The sequence below is a fragment of the Podarcis vaucheri genome (genome assembly GCF_965113315.1).
Source record: "Podarcis vaucheri genome assembly, chromosome: 8".
In the NCBI taxonomy this organism is placed as follows: domain Eukaryota; kingdom Metazoa; phylum Chordata; class Lepidosauria; order Squamata; family Lacertidae; genus Podarcis; species Podarcis vaucheri.
Genome location: NC_138766.1, coordinates 14,210,149 through 14,229,490, shown reverse-complemented (window position 1 = coordinate 14,229,490; position 19,342 = coordinate 14,210,149). Strand labels below are relative to the sequence as shown.

At 41.5% G+C, this 19,342-nt stretch overlaps 1 protein-coding gene across 1 annotated transcript in view; it reads right to left on the bottom strand.

Moving 5' to 3' along the window:
- Positions 1–19,342, bottom strand: part of RETREG1 (reticulophagy regulator 1) — a 51,984-nt gene that overhangs the window by 17,678 nt on the left and 14,964 nt on the right. The window contains exons 3-4 of the mRNA XM_082234480.1: positions 15,114–15,220; positions 14,634–14,664 (exon numbers count right to left, since the gene is read on the bottom strand). Coding sequence (XP_082090606.1) covers positions 14,634–14,664; positions 15,114–15,220 — 138 coding nt within the window. The remainder of the gene's footprint in view (positions 1–14,633; positions 14,665–15,113; positions 15,221–19,342) is intronic.

Genomic DNA, 19,342 nt, shown 5'->3' with positions numbered 1-19,342 from the left:
CACATATACAGTAAGTCACTACCCTCTGTGGAACGTGACACTATCCACAGAAGCCAATAAAAAACCCACACTACCTGGTAATCTGTTCACCGAGTCAGATTGATACCTATTCTTTTCCTCACATTGAACAAGTTTGCCAAGACTGAATTTTGAATTACAAGTGACAGGAACAACTAGAGAATTTCCAGGGGTTTATCTGTCCAAAGCATTAACACAGTTAAAATGTCAAAAAATAAAAATGTCCGGCTTACTTGCTACACCTCACAAAACTTTATGTATTTATAAGATTAGTATTCCTCTTTTCACACACATACACAATCCGAGCCCAGGGTGCCTTCCAAAGGTCTAAATGAGCAAAATATCTCAAGAATAAGGCATTATGCTGCTTACAGGCACCATCAACATATGCTAACCTGCTTTATATGCTTTCCTATGTTTAAATAATTGTCTCTGATCACAGCTTCCAAAAGAACCCATTTCTAGTCTTACCTATTTGCTTCACAATAATGCTTTAAGATGTAAAATGTCAAGTTCTCTAAAAAAAGAAAAGAATAAAAAGTTGCACTGTATGCCATTTGCTTCTTGACAAGACTGTTTCCAAATGAATCTTCTATTAAGAATCATGATTTTTTTGGAATGGGATTAATTCTGACAGCACCCATCGTTTCCATGAAGGATATATTCTGTCTCTCTTTTAGGAGATCAATGGTTCAAAGGTATTTTTAAAATTATTCAGAGCAATATTTTTGTCCTATGATTGTACTGGACTCTACTTTTGATCATCCATTATGCTTCTTCAATTTTATTTAGCTCTATTCTTTTGGTTTTGATTTCACTGATCTAATAGGATAGGTACTCAGATGTATTATCTTTTCTAGTCTCAGATTTTCTGTAAATATATATGGGTGTTTATGTGAGGGGGACAGAAATTGGGCTCTTGAGAATTATACTGATTCAGAAGAAAATGCGATAGAATCAACAATATATTTTATATCATGGGTGGGAAACATTTGCCTTTCCAAAAGTTATTGTACTACAACTCCCATATCCACTGAAAAATACTGAATGGGGTTGCTGGGAGTTGTGTCTGGAGGGTGACAAGTTCCCCACCTTTGTTTTACACCCTTACAACAGGCTAACCTGTGGCCTTCCAGATGTTGCTTCCAGCCAGCATGACCAGTGGTCAGGGATAATGGGGAGCTGAAGGCCAACAACATCTGGAGGGACACAGCTCATCCACCCCTGCCTTAAATTTTTTGTTACGGCCTGATATAGACTTAAGCTCTGACCTGAAGGAAGTATTCCACAGGCATTTCTCACAGGAACACTGTGCCCTTTCTAGTAGTAATACATTACATATCTGTCAATAACAGACTACACTGGAGTTATTTGTGTCTCTGACATTTCAAGTCTCTTCTGTTGGCAGCTTCATTGGAGGGCAAGCATGGGCAGTGACTTTTTAGAAGTTACAGAATGAAATGTTGTTATTATCATAAGCTCAAAAACATGGCTGTTTGCACTATTATTGCCATGCAAGAAACTTTATACACATTTCCACAGGTGTGAATTTATTTATAGGAGAACTATGGCAAAAAAATCAGTGGGTATTCCTATGCTAAGAATCAAAGAAGCCAAACAACAAAATTCCAGAAAAGAAAACTACAGTACCTTTCGCTCGGCCCAAGGTCCTCACTTTCCGACATTCCTAACTTTTTGTTTCTTTTAAGTGTAAATCCAATGCTCAAGGAAAGTTTGTCAGTCTTCCTTTGAGCTTGAAGAAATCCAGTCTATGAGTCTCCTTTTGTGGCTCCTGTTAAGTCCCTCTGGTACAGGGTATATTTACACACATCCTAAGTGCCTGCTTGTCTTGAATGAAGTTCACAGTGTACTATTTTGATTGGCTAATTCCACGAATAAACAGGTCACACCTTATTCCAAATACTGTGACAGGCTCCTAGGCGGCAAGCACTGTCCAGAAGCCAACACTTTTATGGTCATGTGAGCAGTAACCACTACCCAGTTATTAACCTTTATTTGCCCGACTAGTTTGGAGCCTTTCCTTCTCCTCTTTTGCTTGCTATGCCAGCCTCGTGAAAAAAATAATGACAACTTACATTATCATCTTACACTTTCATCTCACCTTTACCAACCCAAGCTCAGTTTTTGGCTAATATTTTTCTGGCCACCTCTACCAGTCACACTGCTAGCATGCAGCCTCCCTGCTCCCATACTAGCCTCTTATGATCCAGTGACATCATAAGGAGGTTCTACATTTTTTCCAAGTAAATGTGGCTTCCTTCTCGGAACAGCAGCAGCAGCAGCACATGAACATTTTACTTGGCATGTTCTCAAATTTCCTAACATGGTCCCTTCTTTCCATGTGACAGGCAGAGTAGCTCAAGATTTGTGTTTAGCAGCAGATGGTCAGCACGCAAGAGATAGCCAACAAAGGCAAAACACAAGAAAGCAGTATAACATTTGAGTATCATCCTCGTAAACAATTCACCAACTGCTCCAAATTATGTCAGCAGGGACAAGATAAGAGCAGCCTTCTCACATCACAGCCCCATATTAATGAACTTTTGGCAGCCGTTAGTATTGACTCCTAGCAGCACTTCCATGACCAATAGATAGTGACAATTACTACTATGAGATGCATGGGATAGCTAGCAGCAGGCACAGTCACTGTGGGGCAGGGAATGCCATGTTCCCTGCCACCTCAAGTGGGTTCTCACTCTGAATTTTCAGCTGCATTAACATTTCTATATCATTTTCCAAGTGAAAGCCATTTTCACTTCATTGGATAAAACAGGAATGAGGTTGTGCAGAGACATGCAAGTTATCAGATTAAAGCATTAAACACAACAAATCGCCGGAAAAAGTGGTTTGCTATTTGCACACATCTACCCTTGACAACTCGCTCCCACCTCAAAAAGGAACCCTTTGAAGTAAACTGAAAAGTGTGTTTCTGAAACCTCTATAGCGATTGAATATAGAGTGTTCTAGCTTCTGTTCGCTAAAGGAAGCAGCAACATGGTAGGCAGTCAGGCCACGCCCCCCTATTTCACTTCCAGAGCTACAATTCTCAGAGTTCCCTGTGAAGAGGTACTGATTGTTAAACCACTTTGACAATTTAACTCTGCAAGTGGAATAGGGGCCTCCTAACAACTCCCAGGACCAGGAATAGGCAAACTGTGGCCCTCCAGATATTTGAGACTACAATTCCCATCATCCCTAGCTAACAGGACCAGTGGTCAGCAATGATGGGAATTGTAGTCCCAAACATCTGGAGGGCCACAGTTTGCCTATGCCTGCTCAGGACCCTTAACAAACCACAGCTCTCAGAATACTTTGGGGGAAGCTATGGACTGCAAGAACATCAAACCTCTCCATTCTTAAGGAAATCAGCCCTGAGTGCTCACTGGAAGGACAGACCATGAAGCTGAGGCTCCAATACTTTGGCCACCTCATGAGAAGACTCCCTGGAAAAGACCCTGATGTTGGGAAAGATTGAGGGCACAAGGAGAAGGAGACGACAGAGGATGAGATGGTTGGCCAGTGTTATCGAAAGTACTAACATGAGTTCGACCAAACTGCGGGAGGCAGTGGAAGACGGGAGTGCCTGGCATGTTCTGATCCAGGGGGTCACGAATAGTCGGACATGACTGAACGACTAAACAACAACATGGTTGTTTAAAGTGGTATCACAGTGCTTTAAATGTGTCATGTGAATATGGCATCAGCTGGTATCTGCATGTGAGAAAGTGCAGTTCTGGTTACTGCTAGCAGCACACCACAAACAACAGGCAATTTTACTACCACATACAAGTCAGAATTACGTACACCTTAATATACACCTATAGATGCCTGCTTTGGATTGTAAACCATTTTTTGTCTAAGTGTGCACTGTCAGGCTGACCACAGTAAATAAAATCCTATTTACAGATGCAACAACAAGCTACCCAATACAATGCTTTGTCAGAGTCACTTATGGAAAAAGTTGCCTTTTGTAGGTTGAGTATGAATTTAGCTATTTGATCTTTGGCTACTTTTTGAAGCTCATGAAACAAGAGTTGTCTCTCCTGAAGGCATTCCACACCTTCTTTGGGCCAATGGAACCTCAAAGTCAGACGCAAGGGCACAGCTTCATTTCTATAGGAAAACTGGTGGTGGTAAACAGACCTTCTTATGTGGCCATTGGTTGCAATTTCTTTCTCCCATTTTTATGGTTATATAGTTTATATAGTTTCCCAATCTTTGTGATTCAGATTAAACAAGGAACTAAGTATAGTCGCTGGACATTATTAGATGGGATGAGACATATAATTTGCATTGTCAGGAAGCCCATTACAACATACTACATGAGCAGTCAATCAGGATTGCAATTTCAGAACAGGGCTTAGTGTACTTTGCCGTGCAGGTAGGTCAGAGACACTGGAAATTTCAATAGCAAGTTCCCATGCTCAATTCCTGCTCAGCAGGGCAAGGGTGTTCGACAGCTGACTTAACATAGCCTACAAACTGGCATACTGGGAGAGAGGAAGCAGATAACTCACTCCTGCTTTTTAGGAATGAGGCATCAAACTTGGTGCTAGGCAATCATTGCACATAAAGTGTCCTCTCCCTGCTCATCACCTGGGGCACTGGTGAAAAATGGAGCATTCAAGCAGGTTCAACAGAATCCTTGAGGTACATGCATATAAAACTAATTTGTGCTTTAAGAGGTGATCACCAGCATTTTGAGCAGCCTCTAGAAATGGACCAGCAGGCAGTGCAACTGTTTAAGAACTGCTGAGATACGTCTCCTCTGACTGGTCCCAGTTAGTAGCCTAGCTTTTACATATGGTGCCAACGGAATCATTTGCCTTCTGAGAGTGCAGATCTCTGATCTCCTATGCCTCTTTTGTGGTGGTGGATCTAATCAGTTGGCCTATTATATTTCCAAATGCTGGCTAATTTTCATCCTCTGATCTTGATAGCTAGGCACAGCTGCTCTCAGGCATTCTCTTCCACCATCACTGTGTACCACTGGCTTAAAGATGATTAGAGGAGCAGACAACTTGCCTAGAGGTAGTACAACGAAGCAGACAAAACTATACTGTGACAATGGTAGCGGCAAATAAATCCATCGCACAGGCAAACTGCCATGACCAAGCGAATCTAGGCTGCCTTACCATAATGTCCATCTACTTCGCAGGCAAAATTTGTTGTAATTGGTTCAACTGAACCAATTCAAATGTAGAGTTTGCAACATGCACTGCATGGTCCTGATTATTTATCAGCTGTTCTCATCTTCAAATGCTCTAAAAACAGAGATATTTTACATGGCATTTCTTCTACTTTTTTTGGAAATGTATTTGCTGTTCTTGTGTTTTTAACTGTTTTTAATTATCTTCAGTATACATCAATGCTATTCAGAAGATGATTAGTAAATTAATGATGATGATAATACTACTCCTGTATTATTATAATACATTTATTCTGACAGGTCTCTAATGCACACACAAAGCTCCTCATTAAACATAGGTTTCCTTAATCACAACAATGTTGGAAACAGGTTTTGCACATTTAATTCAAATGCATGCAGCTCAACTTCCAATTGTACAAAGACTGAGTCAGCCCATATTCACAGGGAATTCATCATGTTCAAGGAGCCTTGAAATCAGCCTCAACCAGGAGACATTATCTTAGTGGTAACATACCAAGGTTAATTATTAATTTTTAAGAAAATGAAGTTCTGTATGAAAGCAGAGTTGTTTGCGTATGTATTAAGACCTCAGAGAAAACACATGAAACTGCAAAGACTTGTCATAATCCAGCCAAGATAAGCACATTAAATTCTAGTGGAGAGATTTAGGGTAGAACTTAATTCTCCCATTAAACTCAATAGGACTTAAGTTGTCCAACTCCTACCATTTTAAGTTCTTTAAATTATGCTTACTTGAAACTTATACCATTCCATTTTATTAGAATATAAACAGGTAAATACCTAATTTGCCGCACTATCGCATTCTCTGAATTTGTTACAGAAAGAAGTGTCACAGAGCAATGAAGGTATTACAACTAGAAAAACTTTCCTGTGATGTTCTGGGACTTGGAACTTCATTCTTCATTTTTCCTGCAAGCACTGCAAGGTGACCACCTTTGGGGCCACTGCTACACTTCAAGCTTAATTACTTATCAAGGCTGAAGAAGCTTATCCGGAAGCATTATTGTTTCTTTATTTGCTTAACACCATGCCCTTTCAAAAAGGGCAGCACTACTGTAATGGAAACACAAAGCTAAACAGCTAAATACCGTATTTTTTGCACCATAACACTCACTTTTTTCCTCCTAAAAAGTAAGGGGAAATGTCTGTGCGTGTTATGGAGGGAATGCCTACGAGTGGCATGCCTACGGATTTTCCTCCTCTAAAAACTACGTGCGTGTTATGGTCGGGTGCGTGTTATAGAGCGAAAAATACGGTATATGTGCCTTTAAAAGTTAGACATAAAATTATGTTAAAAACACCAAAATATCAGTTGTATGCAGGAGTAATACAAGCAACTACTGTATAACATGATTCTCAGATCCTATAGAAAGCCAGCTGGAACAGAAATGCTCTAGCAACACATGATAGTTGCCATGGTGTCCAAAAAAGCATCCCTGAAAATCAAACCCTATTCACGTCCAGAAAGGAAAGAAAGGAACCACCCAAGTCGGTCACACAGTTGGCCTGAATCACTAATCCAGATATTATTAGACCTGTCCTCTGAAACACTTAGAAAATGTGGTCTTCTAAAGTTTGTTGTTTCTTAGTGTCAACTGGAGCGTGCTACTGACTACAGAAGGGGCTTTCCATGTAAACTGATAAAAAATTTCCTTAAGGGAAATATGTCTATGAAAGGGAATTTAGTTTCTAAACAGTTTGGGCATATTTGTGCAAGGGACAAACTACATGACCTGTCAATTACAATTACAGTGGTACCTCAGGTTAAGAACTTAATTCGTTCTGGAGGTCTGTTATTAACCTGAAACTGTTCTTAACCTGAAGCACTACTTTGGCTAATGGGGCCTCCCCCTGCTGTCGTGCCACTGCCGTGCAATTTCTGTTCTCATCCTGAAGCAAAGTTCTTAATCCGAGGTACTATTTCTGGGTTAGCAGGGTCTGTAACCTGAAGCGTCTATAACCCGAGGTACCACTGTATAATGAGGGACTTCTGTATTTGCTCATAATAATGAGAAGGAGAATAAGGAGAATTATATGAAATAGACTTTAAAGAGTTAAAAAAAATATTCACATCAATCTACTGATTTGGAGGAGGTTTGTAAATGCCTAGTAAACATGTCACAACAGTCTGCAGGTAACTCTGCTTCTAACAGGTACAGTGTGGATTGCAACAGGCATGTGGAAGAGATTTGTGCAGCAGCACTCCATAGGACAGAACAGCAGTAGAAAGAAATGCCTCTTTACCATTCACACCATATAGGCTGCACAATGGGACTCTATGGCTCCAGCATGTCACTATTACCACAAATGTTTATCTACACTGTTTTCAAGCCAATCATCTACTTGCCAATTTTCCTCTGTAGGAATGCTAAAAGGATTCCTAGGCCAAAAGCTGACCAAGATGCCAGCTAAACCATTGCTAATATCAGTGGATCAATCCTCCACTGCATTCTGGAAACCAACTACAAATCAGCTACTTCTCATCATAGAGGAAAAGACTTTAAACTATTCTATACATGTTGAAAATATGACATACAGTGGTGCCCCGCAAGACGAATGCCTCACAAGACGGAAAACTCGTTAGACGAAAGAGTTTTCCGTTTTGGAGGTGCTTCGCAAAACGAATCTCCTATGGGCTTGCTTCGCAAGACGACAATGTCTTGCGAGTTCCTGCTGGTTCCCCCCCCCTTTTCTAAGCCGCTAAGCCGCTTATCAGCTGAGCCGATCAGCAGATAAGCCGCTAAAAGCAGCTAAAAGCCGCTAATAGCGCTAAGCCGCTTATCAGCTGATCCGATCAGCAGATAAGCCGCTAAAAGCCTCTAAAAGCCGCTAATAGCGCTAATCCGCTAATCCTTCAATGGGCTTGCTTCGCAAGACGAAAAAAAACGCTAGACGAAGAGAATCACAGAACGGATTCTTTTCGTCTTGCGAGGCACCACTGTAGTTATTACAGCAATATTTCAAAACAGACATTTGGGTATTACACATTTCATAACAAAGCTTTATAGCAGAAAGGTTGTGTAGCATTCTGTACATGGGGACAGATCATGTGGCACCTGCAGAGGCCTTTTATGTAGGACCATCTTCATTCCTACTGACTTTATTGGATGTTAAGATTTTCAGAGGGTGATTCTAAAGGTAAAAGGAGGTAAAGGAGCCCTGGACGGTTAAGACCAGTCAAACTTGACTATGGGATTGTGGTGCTCATTTTACTTTCAGGCCAAGGGAGTTGGCGTTTGTCCACGGACAGCTTTCCGTGTCATGTGGCCAGCAGGACTAACTGCTTCTGGAGCAACAGAACACCGTGATGGAAAAAAGAGCACACAAAAACGTTGTTTACCTTCCCGCCTTGTACTGCTGTGTTTTCAAACTGCCAGGTTGGCAGGAGCTGGGACAGAGCAATGGGAGCTCACGCTGTTGTGGGGATTTGAACCGCCAACCCTCTGATCAGCAAGCCCAAGAGGCTTAGTGGTTTAGTCCACAGCACCACCCGAGTCCCAAGAGGGTAATTCTACTATCCTCAGAAGTGTGGTTCATGGTGGGCTGGGAGACTGTTTTCTCTGCGGCAGTTCCTAAATTGTGGAAGTGCCTCCCTACAGCCAATTGCTCCCTTTTTCAGGATTAAGAACGGACCTCCGGAACGAATTAAGTACCGTATTTTTTGCACCATAACACTCACTTTTTTCCTCCTAAAAAGTAAGGGAAAATGTCTGTGCGTGTTATGGAGGGAATGCCTACGGGTGGCATGCCTACGGATTTTCCTCCTCTAAAAACTACGTGCGTGTTATGGTCGGGTGCGTGTTATAGAGCGAAAAATACGGTACTTAACCCGAGGTACCACTGTACTGTGTTTTCTGGGATCCACCTCTTTTGTGGAATTCACACGGTTCCGCTCCATTTGGAATGGTTTTGGTTGTTTTATTGTTTTCAAAGTTTTACCTTTTTATAATTTTATATTATATTTATAGTTACCCACCAGGGGTTCTTATGCTGAAAGGTAAGAAATTCAATAAATAAATAAACTTTCCTGTTGCTCACATGGCCCATTTCTCCACACCTCCCCAAGCTAGGTTTAAAACAGTATTTTTGTGGCCAATCAAGTAGGTTGCAGTGTGTACTTGTCGTGTTTTTGTGTGTGGTGCTCACAACAGTTTCTCCAGTCTGCAGCTGTGCCCACAGGCCCCCAAAGACTGGCAAACACAAGAGTGCTTGCTACATATTCAGGTATAAAAAGATCCCGAGCTAAAATCAGTCTTGCAGACACTGGGATTAGGGAGAAGGGCTTGCAGGGAATGCTGCCGAGAGCTTAAGCAAGGACAGACGCTGTTGTTTTCTATAGCGGATTATAGTAGGGAACGTGCTACAAACAGAAACAGTGCACCACTTCAAAGTCATAAGTGATTTATGGCACATAAACACATTGGATCTCTACCATTTTCTAGGGAAATGGCTTCACAGAAACTGTGTTGCAATGTGCTGTGCTTCTATGCAGAGCTGCATAAAACACAATGCTGCATATGAGCAGAGGGGATGCTGAAACTCTTGAAAGGAAATAAACATGTTATTCTGCTGATGTGTTCACATGCTATGATAAGCTTGTTCCAGGACATTCCTGCTGAAGTTAGTGACTAATCAGAAGTGCTGAAGGAGAAGCACACCCTCCATGTCGTCATAACCCGGATGTTTGCACATGAACCTCAGCTGCTGCTGTTCCAGGTTCTTGTGCCTTCTGTAAATAATTCCCATAGAGTGTTTTGTAATCCAATGCTTGTGTTTCGAAAACCAGGATACAAGAAAAGGTCACAAGGCTACATTTTTATTCTCCAGTAATAGCCATTCTGGGCTCTACCCTTTTGTGCTTCACAAGCCTCACTCTCACACACTTTCCCGACTATTAAAAATCCAACAGCCACATGATAATCTTTCAAACTTCAACAAAGTCAGTCTTTGCCTACAAACAAATCAAAACCTTGTTTCTTCCTCACTGAACTTTAGTAAGATTTTCCATTTTCTGTAAACAATTAATAGATAACGTATAAAAAATGTAACTGAAGTTCAAATAAAAATGTACAAGTTTAAAAAACAAACACACACACCTTTCTTAAACAATGTTCATTAAATTGTGTTCCTGCGAATCTTAGATCTCTGTGGAAGTATTTAAAATCCAGCCTTCTGTTTTCAATAGAGGTAGGAAGATAAGGAACAAAATAAAAGAGAACAAGGAAGAGGTGGTGGATATAAATTTATGTGCATCAGCTTGAAAAGGAGTCTGATAGAGTACCAGGTCATCACAGTTGCTGTTCTGAGCTATGTTGTTGTAGCAATGAAAACATTCCAGAAAGGCACCCCCTCTGCCATTACATTTACGCAAAGAATTCATTTGCACATATTTCCAGAGGCAAAATACAAGAGTCAAACTCCTAGGAGTAAAGGAGCTTCAGAGGAAGACTACAACATGAAACAGTGAACATGAAACAATTCATCAGGAAGTCCAATGCCATCAACCATGGGTTAAATCAAGGCAAAGGTGTTTTTTTATATATATATATAAAATCACACTGTTGTTGTTGTTTAGTCGTGTCCGACTCTTCGTGACCCCATGGACCAGAGCACGCCAGGCACTCCTGTCTTCCACTGCCTCCCACAGTTTGGTCAAACTCATGCTGGTAGCTTTGAGAACACTGTCCAAACATCTCGTCCTCTGTCGTCCCCTTCTCCTTGTGCCCTCCATCTTTCCCAACATCAGGGTCTTTTCCAGGGAGTTTTCTCTTCTCATGAGGTGGCCAAAGTATTGGAGCCTCAGCTTCAGGATCTGCCCTTCCAGTGAGCACTCATGGCTGATTTCCTTAAGAATGGATAGGTTTGATCTTCTTGAAGTCCATGGGACTCTCAAGAGTCTCCTCCAGCACCATAATTCAAAAGCATCAATTCTTTATGGTCCAGCTCTCACTTCCATACATCACTACTGTGAAAACCATAGCTTTAACTATACAGATTTTTGTTGGCAAGGTGATGTCTCTGCTTTTTAAGATGCTGTCTAGGTTTGTCATCGCTTTTCTCCCAAGAAGCAGGCGTCTTTTAATTTCGTGACTACTGTCACCATCTGCAGTGATCATGAACCCCGAGAAGGTAGAATCTGTTGCTGCCTCCATTTCTACATGTGTTAAATCACACTACCTGTGTTAAATTAGCTTACCAAGTATCTGGTTATCTATGCTACCCACGACTGTTTCTTTGCCACACTACAGGTGCTAATACAATTATCTCAGCAAGCTGGTACTGTAAGAAGTTCAAATGTGTTCCTACTTAACATATATTTAAGCTCTAATTATCACCAATTTCATGTTTGCATCTCCTTGCCATTCAATTTCACTTTACCATTGTCTCCTTTATATACCCACCAACTAAGAATTCATTAATGCATCTGATAAAGTAGTAATGACTCCACAAATGCTTCTGCCACAATACATTTCTTAGGTCTTTAAGGTGCCACACTTTGTTTTTGTATATGCTTTACGTCACTCACTCTCAGGATTCCAGTTCCAAGAGTTCCATTAATACCAGGTTGAGAGCGGGATTTATATTTGCAAGGATAAAGATTTCCAAATCTTTCCCTTTTAACACAGTTAAAAACAGTGAACCACATCTGGCCACCTAAAAGGATATGTGCCCCCCAATTTGTTATTTAAAATATACACCAGGGGTTTTTATTAACCATTCTGCAGCGGCCTCGATCAAAAAGAGTTTGGGAAACATTGTTCTACAGCAGGGGTGGCCAACTCTCAAGAGACTGTGATCTCAGAATTAAAAACTGGCAGTGATCTACCCCCATTTTTGGGAGGTTCAGCTCATAGTTGTTGAGCTCTTTTTAGGGAGGAGAAAAGCCCTGTAAAAGCTTTTGGGGGGGGGAAGTGTCATGGGGGGGGTTAAAGCCAAGGGACAAAGGGGTAAAGTCACTCACAAAAAGATCGCTACAGATCAAAACACAGAGAAAGCTCCATCTTCCCTTCCAGAGATCATACAGCAATGGAGGGCATGGCATAGGGGGCCTGGCAGGAATAAGTTTTAGCTGCACTAAGGAAAGGGAGCCAGTGATCCACCACGATCTACCAAAATCTAGATACAGTAGACAATAGGAAAGGGAAATAACACTCTGCTGCCCTCTACTGGAACTTCACACCAGCTTCCAAACATATGGCACCATTCCCTTAAAACCAAAAGCAGAGACAGTTGGAAGAGCCTGCAAACCCCCAGCAAACAGGCATGCTTCCACTTGTTCAAAAGTAAGCAACTATGGGCAGGGTCCATTTTTTTCTTTTCGCTTCTGTCAATGATGCTAATCACAGCTATGTGCCCAATTAGTGAGACGATATGAATGTTAGATGTTCTCTGAAGGATATTGTTATCTAAAACACTTTCAGTTGTGCCCTGTATTGACAATTATGGAAGGCAGAGATGGGAGGGGGCAGAAAGGGGCTGAGAAAGTGCATGAAGTCATACACACACACACACACACACAAAATCATTGCTGATCTGTGACTAGAAGTTTCGTTTATTCCTGCAGGTCATTCAATTGGTAAAATGCAGCCCACATAAAGCGTGGTAAGCAGATGAAACATTCACATATTGTATAACAGAATAAAGGATAGAACAGCTGAGGAGTGTCAGGAATATGAAAAGTACAGTGGTACCTCTGGTTACGTACTTAATTCGTTCCGGAGGTCCGCTCTTAACCTGAAACTGTTCTTAACCTGAAGCACCACTTTAGCTAATGGGGCCTCGCGCTGTTACTGCGCCACCGCCGCACGATTTCTGTTCTCATCCTGAAGCAAAGTTCTTAACCCGAGGTACTATTTCTGGGTTAGTGGAGTCTAACCTGAAGCGTACGTAACCTGAAGGTACCACTGTACCAGAAAAAGACATGGTACAACTTTGGAACAGACAATACAGGTGTGTTCAGATATAAATAAACCCTCACCTCTTTCTTCACTCCCTACCCTGCACTTCGATTCCTATCTAAGATTCTTGGCACTGGCATGTACTGTACCAGAAAATAAAATGCACGTAAAATAAAATAAAATAAAAATAAAATAAATGATAAAAATAAAATAAAATAAGTCATGAAACTACAAAAGAAAAAAAGGTAGAATTTTATCTGAAGTCAACAAGAAGGTCACCTGAGTCTACCATGATCAAATGCAATGCACCACAATGGTGTATTGAAATCTGAAAACCTGGCTTTCGATTTTGAGTTAGGAGTGAACACTGGTTAACATTAATCATGAAAACCTAAGTGCAGGCATAATGCTGAACCGCGATTAATGGTGGCAGGGGAAATGGAGCACACGGTTCTATAGCTCATTCACAATACTTCCACTGCTGGGTTAAGGGATGAGCCACGTTACAAATCTCACTTTATCCTTTTTGTGCACCAAACTGCCACACACACATAATGCAATTACAATATTGTAGGTATTGGCTCTGGTGTACAAGCCCGTATAAAGCTTGGGATCAGGATACTTAAAATATTTCAAGTAGACTAACAGGACTAGAGGCTGCAAAGCTCTAGGTATCCCTAGAGGGTATCTAGGTATCTAGAAGGACCTTGTCAATACACAAATACGGGTAGGAGAATGTCCTATAAATAAAGGCTAATATAGACAGCAAGTAAAATCTATTCTAGAGCTAAAGTGTTTAGAAACTCCAGCGGGTACAGAATGCTGCAGCGAGGCTCCTCACAGGGTCTCTGCCATGGGAGCATATTCACCCAGTGCTTTTCAAGCTGCACTGGCTCCCGGTGGAGTACAGGGTCAGATTTAAGGTGCCGCTTTTGACCTTTAAAGCCCTTCACGGCCTAGGACCCTCGTACCTACAGGACCGCCTTTCCTGGTATGCCCCATGGAGAGCCTCAAGGTCCATAAATAACAACACCCTAGTGGTCCCAGGCCCTAAGGAAGTTAGATAGGCTTCAACCAGAGCCAGGGCCTTTTCAACTCTGGCTCCGGCCTGGTGGAACGCTCTGCCTCATGAGACCAGAGCCCTGCAGGATCTGATTTCTTTCCGCAGGGCCTGTAAGACAGAGTTGTTCCGCCTGGCCTTTGGCTTGGAGCCAATTTGATTCCCTCCCTCACTCTCTTTCTTTTTTCTTTTCCTTCTCCTCCTGCAATGAGGCTACATTTTAATATTTTAATGTTCCATTATTTTAATGTTGTATTTTATTTTTGTTTTTAAGTTGTAATCATTCATCTTGTTTTTATTATTGCTTGTAAGCCGCTCTGAGCCCGGCCTTGGCTGGGGACGGCGGGGTATATAAAAAAAAATATTATTATTATTGTTGTTGTTGTTGTTGTTATTATTAATGTCCCAATACCATTTTAAAGTTCTAATATTGAGTAGTGACCAGCAATATAACACTAACACTTACCGGTCAGTGAGGCTTCTCCACAATTGTGCACCTGAAAACAAGATAAGGATAAATAAGATATTTTTCCACACATGGTCCAATGTTTATAGTATATGCACATATTCTCTTGTATTAACTAAACTATAAAAATGCAAAATTGGGGCCTGATGTTCTACTGAAAGAAATCATATCCCACTGTGCAAGCACGAGCCCTTGAACAAACCTATACTATAACTCTAGAATGTGGTCTTGGTCTACATACTATAGGAGACTTGTGCATTTGAATATGTCAAAGAATAAATGTATGCAATAGGAGACACTGTTCAGAAAGTCTTTAGCAAGCTAATAATATTAACCTACCTTTCTATTTAACATAACCCTCACAGAAGCTTACCATAAATTTTTAGTACTGCAGTTAGAAGGATAAAGGGATATTGACAGGTTTCCATACATTGCTGATAAACATTTGCATGTTAAACAGATACTGAAGCAGTGTCTTACCTCTTTCTCTAGACAAGACCAAATCCTGCATGATCTGCAGCATTACAACGCCAAGGAGTACATGTGAAATTAGATGATACAGTCTCCAAGGAGTCAGTGCAAGGAACCTAGGAGGAGAAGAGAAAAACCATTTTACCATGCAGATATATAAAGCTCTCCTTGCCATATGAAAGCACGAGAGCAAGTCAGGTAACTTAACGTTATAAAGAGCTTCCCCCCAAGCTGGTGCCCTCCATCACTCCTGACCACAGGGCATGATGTGCGAGTGTGGTGGGAATGGGGTACCGAATATCTGAAGGGCTGACCAGCTTGGGGAAGGCTATCACTGATGAAGGAGAAAGGCCTAACAGAGTTAATCGGGAATTAGGGAGTTAAAGGTATAGCAGGCCATTATCATCAGACTGCAGAGACTAATCAATGGGTTCATGACACAAATGTCACTTCCCTACTCCACAAAAGGTAGAGTATCATAGCTGGTGAGTCTTAACAGAACTCTTAGTCACTATACTACGCCAGCTCTGTCAAGAGTCATCAGCCATAAACCTCTACGTTTTGTGGAGCAGGGCAGCACCTGTCTCACACTTGTGTCATGAACCCCTTCTCTGACCTGGTAATAAAAATGTCCATATTACATAGCTGCTGTAAGGCTATGCGATATAATGTGAAACACCAGGAAAAAGCCTGACCAATACAGATTATTATGCTGGTGAGCAGGAAAAGGGGAGATTTGTCAATGAAATACCAGACGGCCCCAACTGACAAGTTTTAACATCTGGTAGACATGGCTGAAAATGCTACACCCAACTATAAAAAGCAGTTATTCATTCAAACACTAATTACACTCAAGTTTCTATCTTCACGGTTGTACAAAAAAGCTTCATATGTTTGTGAGGAGACCTTACTAGCTCTCATTTCCTCTCCTCCTTCCTTCTTTCTCATTGAGATTTATATTCTGCTCTCTGCCTGGTGACAACACTGATATCATTTTGGTATCAGGCGAAAGCTTAAATCCCCCTCCCCCCAAAAAAAATCTAGCATGCATTATAAGTTGTTTGGAGCATGGTTGTGCTGCTGAACTTCTGTGACCACTGCTTTCTGTTACATTCATTTTTAATGCCAATTTTTAATACTGAATTTTATATCTGTGTTTTTTTAAAGAAATAGGTACTCCACCTTGAGAACCTTATATTGAAGGGCAGCCTAGAAATGAGGCAAAATAAATATTTACCATTGATTCGATATACATTGCTCATGACATAATTGCAGTTATTTTTAATCTCAATGAACTCCTTCCTAGAGAGAGAACTGGGCAAGATGCTATGCTGCTATCCTGGAAAAGCAGTCTAAAAGGAGAACACGGCTCCACCAGCCTGAGATCATTTTCTAAAGTTGTTCTCCAAATCCCTTCTTTATTTCTTGAAAATCATGGAAGTTCCTTCCCACTAGCTACCTCTAGAGCAGGTGAGGCAACTTTAGCCCCTCCAGATGTTGCTGAACTAGGGATGGGAGTTTTAGTTTAGTAACATCTGGAAGACCAAAGGTTCCCCATGCCTGCTCTAAAGGCAGGAGAAGCAAAACAGGCTTGAAATAGTGACTCCTGGCTTGCCTTTTCCTGAAGAAGAGAGCCCCAACTGCCATACCCATCTTGAGAGGAGCAGATCTCCTTGCAAACAGGAAGGTGTCATCATCCCTGGCTGGCCTTTTCCATTTATATTTATCCTGCAGCTTACCTTTCCTAGCCAGCAGTGGAAAGGAGAGAGACAAAGAGGCTAGCGGTTACTCCTCTCCTTCAGGAAAGAGCTGCTTCTGTCAAGAGTATGCAGTGCCTGCAACTTTTGTTTTCTTGGAGGGGAAGAACGACACAGGGCAAAGCAACTAGACATCCAGCACTCTGAGTCTTTTCTGCCATCAGTGGCAGCTGATAAGAGGAAGCCTTCGATTTTTATATACAAGCCAAGAACATGGCAGCTGCTTTAAAAAGTCAAGGGGCTTTGGGGTAAAATGTAGACATCAAAAACATCTGGAGAGGGACACAATGGGTGGGAGCTTAATTGGGTAATATTAGAAGCCTCTAAGGCAAGGTGGGGGAAAGTTAGAGTACTTGGTGCTGAATGAGAATATAAATCTAACAGGCATATTGGAAAAGTGTAGAGAATCAGTACAGTAGCATCCCTGGATACAATGACGGTGTAGCGTAGGGCTTAGCGGGGGCATACCGAAGAAGGCATGGAGTGCAACATACTAGAAAACTTCTAATAGGAACTACAGTGGTACCTCAGGTTACATACGCTTCAGGTTACAGACTCCACTAACCCAGAAATAGTGCTTCAGGTTAAAAACTTTGCTTCAGGATGAGAACAGAAATCGTGTTCTGGCGGTGCAGCGGCAGCAGGAAGCCCCATTAGCTAAAGTGGTGCTTCAGGTTAAGAACAGTTTCAGGTTAAATACGGACCTCCATAACGAATTAAGTACTTAACCTGAGGTACCACTGTATGGGTATAAGTGCCAGATGCAAGAAAAATATTTCATGTCAGAGAGATATTATTGCTCTCCTGATCAAAACAGTGAAAGTGGTCTTCAGATGGGAGGTGGGGAGTCAGGATCCAAAGGAGAAGGTTTTATAATAATCAGTGTCTTCAACTTCTTTCACACTGACTGAGAAAGATGCACACTTGAGTAATCAGAAAAATGTTTCCAGATGAAATCCATGACTATGCCTTGGAAGTGGCCCATGAACCCTTCCTAGCCATAGTCTTCAGTGGTGCCCAGTGCCTAGTACAGTGGTGCCTCGCAAGACGAAAAGAATCCGTTCTGTGATTCTCTTCGTCTAGCGGTTTTTTCGTCTTGCGAAGCAAGCCCATTGACGGATTAGCGGATTAGCGCTATTAGCAGCTTTTAGCGGTTTATCTGCTGATCGGATCAGCTGATAAGCGGCTTAGCGGCTTAGAAAAAGGGGGGGGGGAGGAAAAAAACCAGCAGGAACTCACAAGACATTGTCATCTTGCGAAGCAAGCCCACAGGAAATTCGTTTTGCGAAGCACCTCCAAAACGGAAAACTCTTTCGTCTAGCGAGTTTTCCGTCTTGCGAGGCATTCGTCTTGCGGGGCACCACTGTACAAGATTTCAGAGTACTCAAATCAACTGAGAACAGGGATCAAAGTGCTAACAAGTTCAAAATGTATGTCCATGAAAAGTTGCCAAAAAACCTCAACAGAGTCACACTTTATTTCAAAAGACAAAACATCTCATAAGTGAGAGGGTTAGTGAAAAGGAAGCTTTTGAGAGAGCGGAGGTTAGCTCTTTTCCAAGACGCTTGCAAATAAATTTTAAAACCATCAATCAAATGCTCAGCTAGAATATATGCAACAAACAAGGAAATGTACCAACAGGCAGGCTGTACAGATCTCCCCACCCCCCCAAGGCCTGCCAAAGGATGCAAATACAGTTGACAACCAGAAGCAAGAAAGTTATAAAAAGGCTGCTTTCAGAAAATTTGGCTGGATTTCAATCCAGCTCCCTCCCTCCCAAACTGCTTGCAATTGAACAGCCCAATGTCTGCAAGTTTCTTATTCCCTTCCACCTGGAACCTCATGTCTGTTCAGCCCAAGGGCTGGGAAGAAAGGTGTAGCAGCTGTGCCTCAGGTGAAAATGGAAGCCCAAATAAGAAAAACAAAAAGGATCAAATACGTTGGCAAATGCTAATTGACAATAAGCAATAAAAATAAAATAATGTGATGGACATATTTAGAAAATGTTTAAGACCAAAAATATAAAATGTTTGGAAATACAGCAGAAGCAGGAAACCAGTCAGCATGGCATTTGAGCCATTAGACAACAATGAAGTGCTTGTGGAACACAGGGATGTTTTTTCTTTATGTTTATTAAGCTTACAAAAAGATAATTAAAATCACAGAGTAATGGAGTTACAAAAACTAAAATATCAGCAATTTAAAATACAACTAATAAAATACGATTCAATAGAAAGTAGTCTGAAACAAGCCTTAGCTGGTAAAGTGTACTCTTAGCAACCAACATTATTTGTACCTTCACTGATAGTTCCTAGTCTGGGAGAACCCATACACCCCCCAAAAAAATAAGTTGCAAGGCTCCACCCAGACTGGAGCTGGTTTGCCTTCATGCACTCAACCCAGACCCCTGTCCAAATCTGCACAGCCTCCCTGGGACTAGTAGCTGGAAAAGAGCCATCATTAACCAAGTAACCAACTAGG